The sequence below is a fragment of the Delphinapterus leucas genome, chromosome 19, assembly GCF_059928025.1.
Source record: "Delphinapterus leucas isolate spDelLeu-1000000601 "Yukka" chromosome 19, BTC_Dleu_Yukka2, whole genome shotgun sequence".
Classification (NCBI taxonomy): domain Eukaryota; kingdom Metazoa; phylum Chordata; class Mammalia; order Artiodactyla; family Monodontidae; genus Delphinapterus; species Delphinapterus leucas.
Genome location: NC_143147.1, coordinates 13,593,708 through 13,611,117, shown reverse-complemented (window position 1 = coordinate 13,611,117; position 17,410 = coordinate 13,593,708). Strand labels below are relative to the sequence as shown.

General features: G+C 45.7%; 1 protein-coding gene across 1 annotated transcript in view; it reads left to right on the top strand.

Moving 5' to 3' along the window:
- The window catches only part of CFAP52 (cilia and flagella associated protein 52), a 35,614-nt gene that overhangs the window by 16,195 nt on the left and 2,009 nt on the right, over window positions 1-17,410 (top strand). The window contains exons 7-12 of the mRNA XM_022596184.3: window positions 1,157-1,257; window positions 3,926-4,096; window positions 8,213-8,361; window positions 11,202-11,347; window positions 13,969-14,120; window positions 14,610-14,712. Of these exons, the coding sequence (XP_022451892.1) occupies window positions 1,157-1,257; window positions 3,926-4,096; window positions 8,213-8,361; window positions 11,202-11,347; window positions 13,969-14,120; window positions 14,610-14,712 (822 nt within the window). The remainder of the gene's footprint in view (window positions 1-1,156; window positions 1,258-3,925; window positions 4,097-8,212; window positions 8,362-11,201; window positions 11,348-13,968; window positions 14,121-14,609; window positions 14,713-17,410) is intronic.

The window sequence follows — 17,410 nt, the reverse complement described above, 5'->3', positions numbered from 1 at the left end:
AACCTCATTAAGACACAAACCTCTCAAGTCACTAGCTGTATTATTATTGAGTGTTTTAAAATAAAATACTGGGGGACTTCCCTGATGGTCCAGTGGTTAGGACTCCACGCTTCCACTGCAGGGGGCACGGGTTCGATCCCTGGTCGGGGAACTAAGATCCTGCGTGCTGCGTGGCTTGGCCAAAAAATAAAAAAATAAAAATAAATAAAAATAAATTAAAAAAAAGAAGGTATTGGTCGTGCACATTTTCAGATTAGAACATCATAGAGGATGATACAAAATGACCATCATACATCCCCAGACTTTGAAGATGGCTTTGACTTTAAATATGTTTCCTATTACAGGTAAGATTACAGACTAAATGCTTTAGTTCAGAAAATACAGTCACCAAACAATAAGGGGTCTCCTGTGCTTTCTTTGGATTTCAAATACAGTCTCTTTGCATTCTAAGGGTTAAGTTCTGGTGAAAATGGTGGCACCTGAGGAACTGATGTTGCTGGGGTCGTGCTTACGTCTCTGTGCTAACTGCATTTGGGTGGATGTAAAGTGTTAATTTTTAATATATTCAGAATGCACAGGTGGTTTTAAAGGCAAGAAGCTTGGTGCAGCGTGTTTGCTCCTTGCAGGACCAGGAGGGCTACTTCCTGGCACACGAGCTTGTTGTTGGCACTGAGGCATCTTAGCCAGCCTGGGGGTACATCACAGGCAACACCTTTCTTAGCTTCATCCAGGGCAGCATCAGTGTGGCCCTGGCCATGCCCATTGTGTCAGGTCACGCATAGATTCTTTTTTTTTTTTTTGCGGTACGCGGGCCGCTCACCGCTGTGGCCTCTCCAGTCGCGGAGCACAGGCTCCGGACGCGCAGGCTCAGCGGCCATGGCTCACGGGCCCAGCCGCTCCGCGGCATGTGGGATCTTCCCGCTGTGGCCTCTCCCATTGCGGAGCACAGGCTCCGGACGCGCAGGCCCAGCGGCCATGGCTCACGGGCCCAGCTGCCCCGCAGCATGTGGGATCCTCCCGGACCAGGGCTCGAACCCGTGTCCCCTGCATCGGCAGGCAGACTCCCAACCACTGCGCCACCAGGGAAGCCCATCACGCGTAGATTCTTAATGATGAAACCGTTTGGCCTTTTTCTTAATGCTCTTTCTCCCCCTAGGGAGTGTCAGCTATCAGGTGCCTGAAGATGGGGGGTTTATTGCTGGGCTCTGGAGCCGGATTGCTGGTCTTCTGTAAAAGCCCCAGCTACAAACCCATCAAGTAAGTTCCAGACTCCACAGGGTTTGGATGGGGAGAGACCCCCTAGAGGGAGGTTTGCTTAAAGCCGGGAACTAAGTGATATTGGCAAAGTGATATTTGGTTAAAGAATCTCATCTTAGAGGCAGGAGAGATGGGGATATATGTATATGTATAGCTGATTCACTTTGTTATAAAGCAGAAACGAACACGCCATTGTAAAGCAATTATACTCCAATAAAGTTGTTAAAAAAAAAGAAAGAAAGAAAATAAATAAAGAAAAAATAAGTTGTGTCTTTGCCCTCCCAGAACTTACAGTCTGGTTTGGGGATAAGGTAGACAAACATTAAAAAGTCACTATAATATGAGATGATATATAAACACAATCTCATGGTCCCGATAAAGTAAAATATATAATGAAGGTTGCAGAGAAGATTACAGAGGGAGTGATCTTGTTGGGATGGAAAGACACATCCCAGAGGAGCAGAGGCAGCTCTTGAACTTAGCTTCAACAGAAGCCAGATACCCCTAGACACGCTCCACGTGGCCTCTGAGCTCTATGTATATGGATATACATTGGAGAAACGAGTATTACCTGTTTTCATGCAGATGAATCTGTATTGAGCGCTTGCTATGTACCAGGCACTATTTTAGGTGCTTGGGAAATCAATGAATAAAGCAAAGAAAAAAGAAGGAAAAGAACCATCCCTACCCTCATGGAGTCTACGTTCCAGCAGGAGGGAGACGACAATAAATAATAAACAAAATAAACCAGTAAAGTACATGGTATTAGAGAGTGATGAGCACCATGGGGATAAATAAGTAGCTTGTGGAGAAGGGGGTTAGGTTTTGAAGCAGACGGGACAGGTTGCCACTTTAAATTCAGTGCTCAGTGTAGGTCTTATGGAGAATATATTGGGACCAGTTTTGTGTTTGTATGAAGGAGAATAAAAAAAGGGGGAGGCAACTTCAGAGCAGTGTTGGGTAGGCTCTGGATCCATGAAGTGAGTATAGGAAATTAACCCTTTCATTTTTTAACCCCTTGTTTTTAATACACAAATGGACCCATTGTAATGAAGATAATTAGACTCAAAGTAATTATTACAGGGTCGGTGCTGTAAATGTCTCCAGGATAACCCTGTGTGCCAGCAAGGCTCAAATTGGATACTGTGATTTCCTTCTCCTTGGGTTTGTAGATTGAGGAAGCAGCCCCCAGGAGAGGTCATGGAGGTTAGAAAGGGAACTCGGATGCTTGTACAGACGGCTGGGGGTCAGAGGTCCTGGCCTTGCCCCTGTAGCCCTGGGAACACTAGCACCTTGTATTCTTTGCAGCCCAGAGGCCAAGGGTTACCTCCGTTATCTCCAGCTGCAACCCTGTAAAGGAGGAATTATTCTGTGGTTGAGTAAACTGAGGCCCAGAGGTTTCTAACTTATCCAAGAGTCACAGAGCTCTAGTTAGTGAAGGAGCTGGGATATGACTTGGGTTCTGTCCTCTCCCCCTTAACTGTTCTGTGTCCCAACAACAAATGACTCTTTGTAAAATACTGCATTTCCCATGTTCGTTCCCTGCACAAGAACCCTCACTGTATTTTCATTGTCAAAACTAAGTTAGTTGCAGAGCAAGGTTGGGTTTCGAGGACCTCGTTCATTTATATATTCTTTTTTTAAGAAAAGCTCATACTCAGTAAACATTTGGGGAGCAGGGGGATCTGAAATATCTGAAAGGTGGAAGAAGAAAAAATGACGCCTGAAAGTTCTGGCAAACATAGCCACTATTAACACTTTGTTATTTCTTCTTGCCCGTGTTATTCATATACATTTTAAAAGAATTGTACTTTTTTAATATATAAACTTTTGTATTCTGGTCTTTTACTTAATGCAAACATCATAAATAGTTTCAGTATTACTACATGATCTTTTATGGTGGTAAAATATGTATACTCCATAACCTTTTTAATTTTTTAATTTTTTTTTTGCGATACGCGGACCTCTCACTGTTGTGGCCTCTCCTGTTGTGGAGCACAGGCTCCGGACACGCAGGCTCAGCGGCCATGGCTCACGGGCCCAGCCGCTCCGCGGCATGTGGGATCTTCCCGGACCGGGGCACCGTGTCCCCTGCATCGGCAGGCAGACTCTCAACCACTGCGCCACCAGGGAAGCCCTCCATAGCCTTTTAAACATGGTTTTAGTGGCCAGGCAAATACTTTTTGAAGTCACTGCTCCATAGATCGTTTAACCATTCCAACACAATTGGATACTTAGGTTGTTTCCAACTTTTTACTTTTTAAAATAAGGTTATACTAACATTCTTTGACATAAAGGGTTTTTCCCCTGATTTTAGGATTATTTCCCAGAAGTGGAATTAATAAAGTGTTTAATTAATTGGCATGGTCATTTGTGCCCATTTGCTTGCCTAGAATGTTCCCTCTATCTAAATGCTACCTGTGTTACATGACCCATTTCAGACCACATTTCACAGATAAGGTCCCCTGACTATAGTAGGCCATGTGGGCCTCTCCCTTTGCTGACCATGGGCACTTAATATTGTAACCCCTGCCTTTCCAACTATGCCACCTCCTCAAAGGCATGTCCCAGGTCACACGCCTGATATGTGTCCTCTGTAATGCTTCGGACAGTTAATAAATACTCATCGATTGAGGAAATCTGCTTCTCCTTTTGCTTCTCCTTAAAGGAAAATCCAGTTACAAGGTGGCATCACTTCTATCACACTTCGAGGGGAAGGACACCAGTTCTTTGTAGGAACAGAAGAGTCACACATTTATCGTGTCAACTTCACAGACTTCAAAGAGACTCTCATTACAACTTGTCACTTTGAAGCTGTTGAGGACATCGTCTTTCCATTGTAAGTAGAAGACAGTAAAAATGATAAGAACGTGGAGATTTGGTGCTGTGTGTAAGGACATGTAATTTTATTAATATACTTTCAATACCAACTAACATAATCGATCATGATAAGTCATAATAAATTATTTTTTCTCCTGAAATGTTTCTATTGTAGCGAATTATTTTAATAGGCTTTCTATCGCCTTTACCAAGCAGCTACTTTCGTTTCATAATTCAAATTTGGGCCTCTTTAGAATGTTGGCTTTTCTAATAAATCCATCATGGAAATGGTGAACAGACTGGCAAAACTTTTCTATGTTTTCCCACTGCTGTCTGGAGAAAAGCTTAGTAGTGCCTTTTTTCAAACATCTTTCGAGTCATTTGTTTGCACCTCTTGGGTCTTCCAGATCTGGCATGCTCGATGGCAGTGGTCATAAGATTGAGTTCTTCTGGATCTCGTTGCTGTATATCTTGGTAAATCCCTCACAAACCCAGTGAAACAAATAACCATCAGCAGTTTTAATATCAAAAAGAGCTACAGTCAGAGTTTGCCATTATTTGAATTTGAGACCTCTTTTGTCTTTGGTGAGATTTGTTCCATGAGGTTGGTCACAGTTTTTGCCCTGAACTTCCTCAGTGTTTCACTTGAATTTACAAAACTCAAAGTCATTGTTCTATAGGTAGCAAGACTCTCTTTGAAAACTTGATCCTTAAGATCACAAAATGTAGTTTTGGTTCCGTGAGTCTTTGTGATTAGGTTCTCCCAAATATTCCTATTAGTGAAAACAGCTGGTGCCTCCCATTAGGTGAATCTTTATTTGAAAACTGGTCATTTCCTTTCTGTATCACTTTTCCTCTCTTTTTCTAAGGAGCTTGGTAGAATCAATCTGTAAAATTATTTGGTCCTGGTGCCTTTAGTAAGGGTAAGTTTTTAAATACCTTTTCAATTTCTTATGGAGTCTTTATTTAGGTTTTGTACTTTTTTCTTTTTTTTTTAACAGCTCTATTGAAATATAATTTACATATCATAAAGTTCACCCATTAGAGTGTACAGTTCAATGGTTTTTCTAGGGGCATATTTACAGAGTTGTACGACCATCACCATAATCTAATTTTAGAACATTTTATATCCCCCAAAGAAACACACTAGCAGTCACTTTAAGCCTATAAGGTTCAGCTTTCAGCCACCCAAACTGAGCACAGTTGATGAATGTACTGTGCTCAGCTAAAGGTAAAAAAACTCTCTTAAAAAGGTAAAATAAAAATGCTCAAATTGATCCCACGAGCTCTGTCCTCAAAAACAGAATCTTAAAATTAAAAAAAGAAAGAAAAAAAACAATAGAATTTTTAAAAAGAAAAAATAGTATATCCTCTCTGGTCTCTGCCTGCTTTTTCTTCCTTTTGAGGTTCCCCCCTACATGTAGAATTCAGCTGGCACACAGTAATTTGGGCAGTTTTAAAATTTTAATTAATTAATTTTTTGTTGCACCACACGGCATGTAAGATCTTAGTTCCCCAGCCAGGAATCGAACCCACACCCTCTGCGGTGGAAGCGCAGGGTCTCAACCACTGGACCGCCAGGGAAGTCCCTGCATTTCTTTTTTCTTTTTTAATAAATACATTTATTTATTTATGGATTTATGGCTGCGTTGGGTCTTCGTTGCTGCGCGCGGGCTTTCTCTAGCTGCGGAGAGCTACTCTTCGTTGCGGTGCACGGGCTTCTCTAGCGGTGGTTTCTGTTGTTGCGGAGCACGGGCTCTAGGTTCGCGGGTTTCAGTAGCTGTGGCTCGTGGGCTCTAGAGTGCAGGGAAGCCCCGTCTTCAGGATTTTTGGTTCTTATTGTCGTTCATTTTATCTGGCTTTTATAAACGTTATCTGTGGGAAGTTTGTGTGACCACTTCACTGCTCCAACATCACAAGCGTATGTTTCTGGATATATGCCCAGGAGTAGGATTTTATTTTATTTTATTTTTTGACTGTGCCACGCAGCTTGTGGGATCTTAGTTCCGTGACCAGGGATTGAACCCAGGCCACGGCAGTGAAAGCTCTGAGTCCTAACCACTGGACCGCCAGGGAACTCCCCAGGAGTGGGATTTTAGCTGGGTGGGAAGGAGCACACATACTTAGTGTACCATCTTGATCCAATCAATTTGGAACTTAATCTCTCAGATCCTAAACTCAGGACATTTTTGGACTAGGCTTAATTCCTGAGGAAGTGGACTGTCCATCTCGGGGAGAGAGAATTTGGAAAGTTCTCTAGGTAGATTCATTCCATGATACTTGATTTTCATAGCAGTCCATATGCTTCTTTAAGAGCTCATGTTGGGACTTCCCTGGTGGTACAGTGGTTAAGAATCCACCTGCCAATGCAGGGGACACGGGTTCGAGCCATGGTCCGGAAAGATCCCACATGCCGCGGAGCAACTAAACCCGTGCGCCACAACTACCGAGCCTGCACTCTAGAGCCCACGCGCCACAACTACTGAGCCCTCATGCCTAGAGCCCGTGTTCCGCAACAAGAGAAGCCACAGCAATGAGAAGCCCGCGCACCGCAACGAAGAGTAGCCCCCGCTCGCCTCAACTAGAGAAAGCCCACGAGCAGCAACGAAGACGCAACACAGCCAAAAATAAATAAATGAATTAGAAAGAAAAAAAAAGAGCTCATATTCCCCCAAGGAGGAGCTCATTCACTGAAGGCAGTGTCTGACATAAAACATTTCTTATTTCAATAAATATTACCACTCCAACGTTGGCTTGATTTGATCTCTGTTAATCAGAATTGGCAGGAGCAAGGAGCCCCTGCTTTCCTGTTCCAGCACTTGCTGTTTCTTTTTTTAAAAAAATATTTACTTATTTATTTTATTTGGCTGCACCGGGTCTTAGTTGTGGCATGCATGCCGGATCAAGTTCCCTGACCAAGGATCGAACCCAGCCGGGCCCCCTGCATTGGGAGCGTGGAGTCTTAACCTCTGGACCACCAGGAGAGTCCCAGAGCTTGCTGTTTCTAGGTGGTAGTCCAGCATCATAATTTTACCTCTGAGTCCCAAAGCTAAATATGTGGAAATGATCCACTTATTTTTCCATTCATTCCAAAGTGAGTAGATCTTAACCTAAGAGAGAGGGACTCTCTTTTTATGGATGTGTTTATGCTGATCGGTAGGAATTTCTTGAGAGGTATTTAAATCTAAAAGCCCAGTCTCCACAAGGACTTTAGCTAGAAATGCATACTTTATTTTTCTGGACACGCCCTGTGGCATGTGGGAATTTAGTTCCCCCAGCCAGGGATGGAACCGTGCCCCCTGCAGTGGAAGCGGGGAGTCTTAACCACTGGACCACCAGGGAAGTCCCTAGAAATGCATACTTATAAAGCAGATGGTCTTTATTGTACCCTGGTATGACTCCTTTTTCTCAAATTGGAATAATCTGTAATTTATTGGACATTTTTCATTATATTTACGAGTTGTCCATTGCGGGGAAAAAAACCCAACAGACCAATGACTATGGGTTTTTCTTCCTTGTTCACAATCTCATATTTTCTCATAACTAAACAAAGAAGTATTTTGGGTTGTCTGCAAACATGAATTCTAGAACCCTTGTCGTTTTCTTCTTTGAAATTTTAACAAGATTGTCTCCTTTACAGGAAAAGGTTTGTTTAGTCTCTTTTAATATAAATATTCCACAGATGTATTTCTTCTCATGTGTTACTTGCGATCAACAGGACACTGAAAGACTTTTAAATTGGCATTTTCCTTTTGAGCAACTTTGTCCCAACCCTTCGTAAGAAAAAAGACTATGAAAGATTTTTTTTTTTTGGCCGCACCGCATGGTTTGCAGGATCTTAGTTCCCCGACCGGGGTTTGAACCCGTGCCCCCTGCAATGGAATTGCAGAGTCCTAACTGCTGGACTGCCAGGGAAGTCCCAAGACTATGAAAGATTGTCCACAGGTGGTTTGAGGGCATCACATGCCACTTTACACAAAAAATCTGTAAGGCCCTCAAGCTTGAGATAACAGGTGTCTAAAGGCGTCCTTCCCTCCATCCTCGTGAAGGCCATTTTAGTGTCAGACGGGCACCGGAGAAACACTGTGCATCTCGTATGGCTGCATCCCTTATCCTCTTGGTGGCTTCTTTGCAGTGGCACCGCTGAGCTCTTTGCCACCTGTGCCAAGAAGGACATCCGGGTGTGGCACACGCTGTCCAACAGGGAGCTGCTACGGATCACTGTGCCCAACATGACCTGCCGTGGCATAGGTTTCATGAGGGACGGCAAGAGCATCATTTCCGGTAAGGTCGGTGTGCCAGGGTTTGGCTTCGGGCTCCGGCTGTGGCTTCGGTTCTCATCATTCTTATCCTACCAGGCGCGACATGGGGATGACCTGGAACAGCCTCCCGCTGTCCACTTGCTTCTCATCTAGCCTCTCTTTGGAATTCCCGTCCAGCCGGGATCCCTTCTGAGCTAGGAATTACCAAGCAGCAATCTCTCCTCCCCCACACTGCTGCATAGAGCGTGTTGCTTTCTCTCTAGCAAGGAAATTCAGTGAATCATTTACAAAGTGGATTTGAGGCCTTAGCGAGTCCGGGGCACTTAAGTGAGAACACTTTTTGTTGTTCAAGAGATTAAAAACTACTTAAACTAAGTTATAGCTCCAAGGGAATTTATTTTTAATTCAGTTGATTACGTGATGCCCAAGTATTTTAACATAAATTGTAGACACCATGATATTCTACCTCTAAATCAGTATGCATCTCTAAAAATATTTTCCTATAAAATCCTAATTTCTTAATATTGTTTATGTCCAATCCGTATACAGGTTTCCCCAGTGGTCAAAAGTGAATTCACTGGTTCACATGAATGAAAAGTCAAGTGGGTCTTTAGGGGTAGCTATTTAAACAGTGATATCAGGAGACTTCCCTGGCGGTCCAGTGGTTAGGGCTCTGCGCTTCCACTGCAGGGGGCAGGGGTTTGATCCCTGGCTGGGGAACTAAGATCCCACATGCTGCGACACATTCCCAAAAAATAATAATAATAATAAATAAAATAAAATAAAACCCATCTCATCCCCTCTTTTCTTGGTTCTGTCTCCTCGTGTTGGATTCTCCCCTGGGGCGTGTCTTCTCCACAGAGCGGTCACCGGAAGCTCTTGGCTTACATTACACTTAGAACTAACAAACCCCGGGGTCAAGAATCTTGGAGTCCCCATCACCTGCTCTTTTCCTCTAATACCCCACCCCCGTTTCCCCCCAATGGCTCCCCCTTCAGAGTATATCCAAGATCCCATCCATCTCATCATCTCCACCCTCGTCTCAGCCACCACCTTCTCTCTCCTAGATTATTCTAGAAGCTTCCTACCAGGACTCCCTGCTCTGCTCTTGCCCATTACTCTTCTCCCCCGATCTGCTCTCAGCACAGATGCCAGAAAACTCTTTAAAGTGTAAGTCAGATCGTGCCATTTCTAGGGCTCAACGGTCCTTTCCTTTTTAAAAATAAAAGACAGGGCTTCCCTGGTGGCGCAGTGGTTGAGAGTCCGCCTGCCAATGCAGGGGACACGGGTTCGAGCCCTGGTCTGGGAAGATCCCACATGCCGCGGAGCAACTAGGCCCGTGAGCCACGGCCGCTGAGCCTGCGCGTCTGGAGCCTGTGCTCCACAACAAGAGAGGCCGTGACAGTGAGAGGCCCGCGCACTGCGATGAAGAGTGGCCCCCGCTCGCCGCAACTAGAGAAAGCCCTCGCGCAGAGACGAAGACCAAACACAGCCAAAAATAATAAATAAATAAATTAATTAATTAAAAAAAAAAAGACAAATTCCCTGCAATTGCCTGCAAGGTCCCCCCTGACTTCTCTCCCCCCCAGCCCCACCTTCTTACCTCTGACTTTGTCTCTTACTGCTCAGCCCCCCGAGCCATATGTGCTTCTTTGCTCTTCCTATGCTACACATAGGGCCTTTGCTATAGCTGTTCAGTCTTCCTGGAATGTTCTTTCCCCAGACAGCCCCATGACTCATTTGCTCACCACCTCACCGTCTCGAATCTTGGCTGAAATGGGATCCACCTTGAGCATCCTATTTAAAATTGCTAAGGTCCAGAGCCCATGCTGGAGGTGATGAGGGGCAGCCAGCCAGGTGAAGAGCTGGGTGAAGAGCACAGCAGGAAGAGGGAACAGCAAGTGCAAAGGCCCTGAGGTGGGAAATTACTTGGTGTGTTTGAGGGATAGAAAGAGGACCAGTGTGTCTGAAGCTTAGAGGGTAAGGTTGGGGTCAGGGTTGAGGGAGAGTAGTAGTAGAAGAAATTGAAGGGGTAGGGAGGGAGCAGAGACTAGCTACTCTAGAGAATTAAGGAGCTGGTTTTCATTGTAAGTGCAGTGGGGAAAAGCTTTTTGAAAGTTCTTCATCAAGGAGGTGACATGATTTTAAGAAGTTCACCCTGGCCCCTGCATAAATAATTGATTGCAGGAGGGCAAGAGTCTCAGGCTAGGGAGAAAGCTGTTATAATAATCCAGGAGAGAGATGCTGGTGGCTTGGACAAAGGTGGTCCCAGGGGAAGGGTTGAGACGTGGCCAGATTTACTGTGTTCAGATTGTAATGCTGATTGGAGGTTGGGTTGGGTTGGGTGGACGGCATAGAGAGGAATCAAGGATGGCTCTGAAGTTCTTGGCTCGAGCAGCTGGCTGGGTGGTAGCGACTTTTATGGAGACGGGGAAGACGATGGGAGTGGGAGAAGAAGCGTCAGGTTTAAAATGGGGGCGAGGGGTGGGAAGGCAACATTTATTTGCAGGTGTTAAGCTCTACATCCCAGAGGCATGATCAACCAGCCGCTTGAATGTGCAAGTTGTGTGGCTCATGGGAGAGGTGGGAGCTGGCCTCCCGCTTCTCTCTCCTGGGATGGGGCTCACCTGGAGGCAGGTTCAACTAAGGCAAGTCGCTCATTTCCCTCAGGAGGCGTGGCCAGTTTGGGGAATCAGGGAAAAGGGGGCTATGATTCTTGGCAGCTGGTGGGAGATCGGCCTCTTCCCTCCATCACCACCACTGCCCCCAGTCCTGTCTCTCACTTATGATTTAAGAGAGCCGCAGTCTGCAGAGACCATGAGTATACTCATCCTGCCTGCCTTTGTTTCCCTTTCGTGCCAGCGTGGGACGACGGTAAGATCCGAGCCTTTGCCCCAGAGACAGGCCGGCTGATGTACGTCATTAACAACGCCCACAGGATTGGAGTGACGGCCATCGCCACCACCAGTGACTGTAAAAGGGTCATCAGCGGCGGTGGCGAAGGGGAGGTATTATTCTCGAAGGCAGAATCTTTTTAAAATAGCCCTTGGTTTAGAGTAACTGCCTCATAGCAGGCCACTAATTTGATTTTTTCACCTGTGCTAGGAATCAGGCAGGACCAAATTAAGATTTTTGATGAAACTCTGAGATACCTCATAAATTAAAGTTCTAATAATATAAATACACACATCAATATTTTTGTTCCCAGAAAGGACATTTAGGATACAGACATGAAATCATTCTACAGGGAATTGAGCTAGGAATCCAAGTTGGTGTTTTGCCAGAGTTTTAGAATACTTTTTTTTTTCTCCTTCAAAAACCAGTTATATAAATTGTCTTTATCTTATCTTTTAAAGGAGATGCTATTTTTAGAATTGATTCTTTCATCTACCCAGATGCTTCGACCATCATTTCAAAATTATTACACTTGACCTTTTCGTTCCATCATTTCAAGGAGCCTAAAACATCTTTTTAGGGAGAAGAAAGATACAGCATCTTCACGTAGCCTTTGGCAGAGTTTGGATCAAACCTGTTAGTGGCTGAATGTTTGGGTTCTAGGGCCACACTGCCTGGGCTCCGATTTCACTTCTGCCACTTCCCAGCTGTGTGACCTAGGGTGTGCTCTTTAACCTCTCTGTGCTTCAGTTTCCTGTAAAAGTAAAGTATAAAGTGAAGATAGCAATACTCCAATTAGTGAGATTTTTTTTACACTCTTTATTTTGTACGAAGTCTTCAGAATCTGGTGTGCATTCCACGTTCAGAGCACATCTCCCTGTGGACTAAACCGTGCAGACGCTCCACAGACACACTTGTCCTAGACCATCCCCCTGCTCTCTGCCCATTATCACCCTCGCGGCTCTGTTCCCTTCCCTCATCCCTTCAGCCACGCCGTTGCTAACACCCACAGCATCCTTGCTTGCTCCCTCAGCCTTTGGGGGCATCGACCTTGCTGAGGAGGGTTACAGGAGGGAATTGCACAAAACAGGTTCGTCGCCCCCAGCCCTGATCAGCAGTCTTTTCACAATGCCCGCTCCCATTCCCCACAGCTACTCCAGACCTTTTCTTCCAAGAACATAGTCTTCAAGGTCTTTGTAAGTACTAGAGACCAGGGCTGCTGGTCCGCAGGGGTGCACCGGTCTGAATCCTGGGGTTGCTAAGGTACTCTTAAGTATTTTATTTCCACTTTCATTGGCCGTTACCTGAGTTTATACCCAAACCTCCCTGCCATCCCCCAGCTAATGGCCGGCACATCCAAGTCTCCAGTCCTGTGCTGTTTGGCTGGTGCCCACACCACACTGGCTAGAACATCTGCATCTCACCCTGGCTAGAGAGCCACTGCCTGCCTCCATACATTCAAGATTGTGGATCTGTTTATTTTCTCTGGCAATAGTCATCACCCTGTCCCATGTCAAGACATACTGAGTGGGCTTCTCTGGTGGCGCAGTGGTTGAGAGTCCGCCTGCCGATGCAGGGGACACGGGTTTGTGCCCCAGTCTGGGAAGATCCCACATGCCGCGGAGCGGCTGGTCCCGTGAGCCACGGCCATTGAGCCTGCACGTCCGGAGCCCGTGCTCCGCAACAGGAGAGGCCACAACAGTGAGAGGCCCACGTATAGCAAAAAAAAAAAAAAAAAAAAAAAAAGACATACTGAGTTATTTGAACACCATAGCAAGGAAGATGGCACGGCTCATTTGGGATAACCTCACGCTTCCTCATCTTCTTGACTAAGAAAGTGTCTTTGCATGTTTTTCTTACTTCATTTAAGGTTATTTTCCTCTTGTCCGGTGCAAATAAGTTAGTCTGTTATCACTGATCCCAACACTAGTTTTCAGTTTACCGTTCAACTAGACTATGGCTCCTTTGTTGTCTTATATCACTTACACAAAATAATTTCTGCTCTTCTTATGTTTTAGAAGTCCAACACGTTCATTATAAGAAGCGTCTGGCTACATTATTATGTTCTCTGGTATAGTTGTGACAGAGCGTTTATCCATTACAGGACCTACTGTTAGAACCAAATAACTTTCCTTTTTACTTACCCTTTTTATTACAGTTGGGGCATCATACTGCCAGTTTTGAAATTTTGTGTGTAGGTAGTTGTATCACCTCTGCATTTCATTTCAAGATAGCAAAGGGATATTAGACAATATTTGTTACTGAAAGTTGGGTGTTGGCTTCCGTGGAGTTGAGAACCACTGACTTTAAATGATCGAGACAACAGCTGATGGGAAAGTTTAAATATGGCTCTGGGTACCCAAGAGATTCCCTGATGGAGGCAGGATTTTGAGAGCAGTGCTCAGCAGGAACGAGCAGACGTGTTGTTTCACTCGGTTTAGCAGCAGCCCCTGCATTACTGGTTTTAGCGGGTGTCTGATATATTTCTCAGCCCTAAAGTAAAAACAGGTGTAGGCTCCCTGGTAGGCATCTCCCTGGCTCCGTGGAAGAATATTCCCGCCCTGCAACTTGGCATCCCTACCTCACTCAACTGAGATGAGGACAGGGAATTAGAAAAAGCAAGTCAGCCCAGGAGGTGAGAAAGCTCTTGGAATCTTTTTATTTTTTACTTCTTTTTAACCCCCTTCAAAAATTCCCAAGTTGGAATTGAGAGCCTGTGCTTTGTGGCTTCCAGGTGAGGGTGTGGCAAATAGGCCACCAGACCCAGAAGCTGGAGGAGGCCCTGAAGGAGCACAAGTCCTCCGTGTCCTGTATCAGGGTGAAGAAGAGCAACGAGGAGTGCGTCACGGCCAGCACGGACGGCACCTGCATCATATGGGACCTTGTGTAGGTACCAGTGATGGGGAGGACCAAGTGATGCAGAACTCAATCCCAGCATTTTATTGAACTCAAGGGAAGACTCAAACAAAGGGTAGAGGGCTTCCCTGGTGGCGCAGTGGTTGAGAGTCCGCCTGCCCACGCACGGGACACGGGTTCGAGCCCTGGCCCGGGAAGATCCCACATGCTGCGGAGCAACTAAGCCCATGAGCCACAACTACTGAGCCTGTGCTCTAGAGCCCGTGAGCCACAGCTACTGAAGCCCGTGCGCCTAGAGCCCGTGCTCCACAAAAAGAGAAGCCCCCGCAATGAGAAGCCCACGCACCGCAAAGAAGAGTAGACCCCACTCACTGCAACTAGAGAAAAGCCCGCGTGCAGCAACGAAGACCCAATGCAGCCAAAAATAAATAAATAAAAAAAAATTTTTTTTTAAAGTAGTAAGTAAAGTTTCTCAGGAAGAGAAAGTCATGTTTCACAGCTCTGGAATCTATTTTTCAGGCGTCTTAGGAGGAATCAGATGATCCTGGCTAACACCTTATTCCAGTGTGTTTGTTACCACCCTGAAGAGTTCCAGATCATCACCAGCGGGACAGACAGAAAGGTAAGAGTCAAGGTCTTTCTGGTACAAGAGAAGAGCAGTGACGCCTTGTGGCTGAGGGTGCAGGCTCTGGAGTCAGGCCATGCCAGTTCAAACCATGGGTTTGCTGGTGGTCCGCCGTGTCAGTTTGGAAATGCTACATAACGTTTTGGGGTGCCTTTGCTTCCTTTTCTGCAAAATGGAAGCGATGACACCACTGACCTCATGCAGTTGCTGTGGGGATTAAAGTCATGATTGAATATGATGCTAAAAGCAGGGGGCCTGGCACATAGCGGACACTCAGTAAGTACTGGTCTTGATTATGAGGACATTTCTAAAGCTGGAAGTGTTGTGCCCAAAGGAGCTGTCACTTTGATTAAATTCAAATTGAATGACAATAGAGCTCATCTCTCATCACCCTACTTTGTCAACATATTAAAAATCTCTTAAGCTAGGGAGTCCATGTCCTTCAGTGAAAATTGGCCATTATTTGGGGGGGGGAACATTTCCCCCTTGGAGCAAGCAGGAGGCTTCAGGAGAGAGACACATGGAAGGGCAAGGAAGCTGGGGTGTCTCCCACCCTGCCAGCCACATCGGATCAGCCAGATCTTGGCCTGATTACCTGCACATCCAATTACTGGGTTTGAATACCCCTAATGTAGACTTTGAGATGACTTTGAGATAATGAAGAAGAGTTTGCATATTTATTGTTTTGCCCGATACAGGCTAAGTTAATGGAGTTAAAAGTATTGAGGGAAAAATACAAAAGGTACCTTCCCTCCCCACCTCCATCCCCCAAATTAGAATCTAAGAGTGGGGTTTTTTCCTGTTTAAGCTTCCCAGGTGATTGGGAACGACTGCCTGAGACACTTTGTCATAAACACCCAAGGAATGCTTCCTGGTCCAACCGGGATCTGCCCGACACAGACAGAATGTTCTGGGAGGGCGTGAAGAACTGCCTCTGTGTTCCAGTCTCTGTAGGTTGCTAGGTTTCTTTGTGTCTCATCCGCCCAAACTGGCCTATGCCTGCCCATCTCCCAACCTGTGCTTGACTTGTGGTCTAAGTGGGCTTCCTCTTGGCACTGGGGTGGGATGGATATTAGGGAGTTAATCACCGCGTCACTATAAATGCTTTGATGGACGGTTCATATTGTTTCTAAATTAGTGTGATATCTGCCATATTCTAGGTTTCAGCTTTTGAGGCTTGAAACAATCTATTTCCCTCTTATTTGAATTTTGACCAGAATATTCCAACCATAAATCATAAATCTGTCAAACTACTCTAAGTGCTGGGGACATGACAGTGTCCCTGCTGTCATGGAGCTTACCTACCTTCTGTATTAATTTTGGGTGGGAGGGGATGGAATGGGATAGTACACATGTAAATGAGTCCAAGAAAGAGCAACGAGCAATAAGTGAACAAGATGATACGAGATGGTGAAAGAGCTAAAAAAAAATATAGAACAGGCTATAGGATAATGGCTGGGAGAAGGAAGCTGTTTTAGCAAGGATGGTCAGCGAGGCCTCCTTAAGGAGGTGGCACTTGAGCTGAGGCCTGAGTGCCAGGAGGACCTAGCCATGCTTTGATCTCAGGGAAGACCATGCCTAGAAGAGGACACTTGGGAAAGCCCAGGGGAGGCTCACTTTGACTTCCCTGGTCAAGGAAGCTGGTCATCAAGCACCAATGACTTACATCGATGGGATTCCTGAGAAACTAGGATTTTGGCATGCTTTCATACTCCTTTATGTTTTTACTATGAAATCAGAACTTTATTGTTAAAGTGACCGAGCATCGATAGAAATTATAAAGCAAAATAAATAAATAAAAAGAAAAGAAAAATTTTAAATAGCACACACCATTTCTAGCTAAATTCAGAGGAATACAGATTCCTGGCATAATGACGGGAACACAGGAAGTTGCCAGCAACATGAAACAGAGAGAAAGTTCTGGGTGAAATACCCAAGTTCCCACTCCTGATTCCTGGTCAAGGGCTCTATGTTTAGAAAGACATTTTTTTTTTTTTTGTGGTACGCGGGCCTCTCACTGTTGTGGCCTCTCCCGTTGCGGAGCACAGGCTCCGGATGCGCAGGCTCAGCGGCCATGGCTCACGGGCCCAGCCGCTCCGGGGCACGTGGGATCCTCCCGGACCGGGACACGAACCCGTGTCCCCTGCATCGGCAGGTGGACTCTCAACCACTGAGCCACCAGGGAAGCCCTAGAAAGAAATTTTATTTGTGAATTGGTTGTACATTTACAAAGTTCAAAGTTCAAAAAGCATAAAAGCAGTATATTCAGAGAAAAATCTTCCTTCCTTGAGCCCCTGTCTCCTTTCCACCCCTAACCCAGTTCCTTGGCCCAGGAGGGGGCGGGGGGGGGTGAGGATGCGGGTGGAATATATGATCAACCTCTGTTTAAACCCAGCCCTGCGGAATGTTCTGTTGCTTTGAGGCAGAAGAGAAGGTTTGGAATAAGGGTGGGGTGAGGAAGAGGGAGGGCCAGCCACGGTGAGAGCTCACTTTTTAAGGCCCAGTCTCCAGAATTTTCCAGAACTGCTCATTCCCCAAGCTGGAGGAAGGAAATGCTTTCCCCTCCCGCCAGGCCTAAAGAAAGCTTCACTTTCCTCCTCTTAAGAGCAGAATTGGGAAAGTGGATGCAGTGGCCGCTTTCTTCTCTCCTCAGCCCCCTTCAGGCTCAATCTGCTCCATCTGACCAAAAGTACTC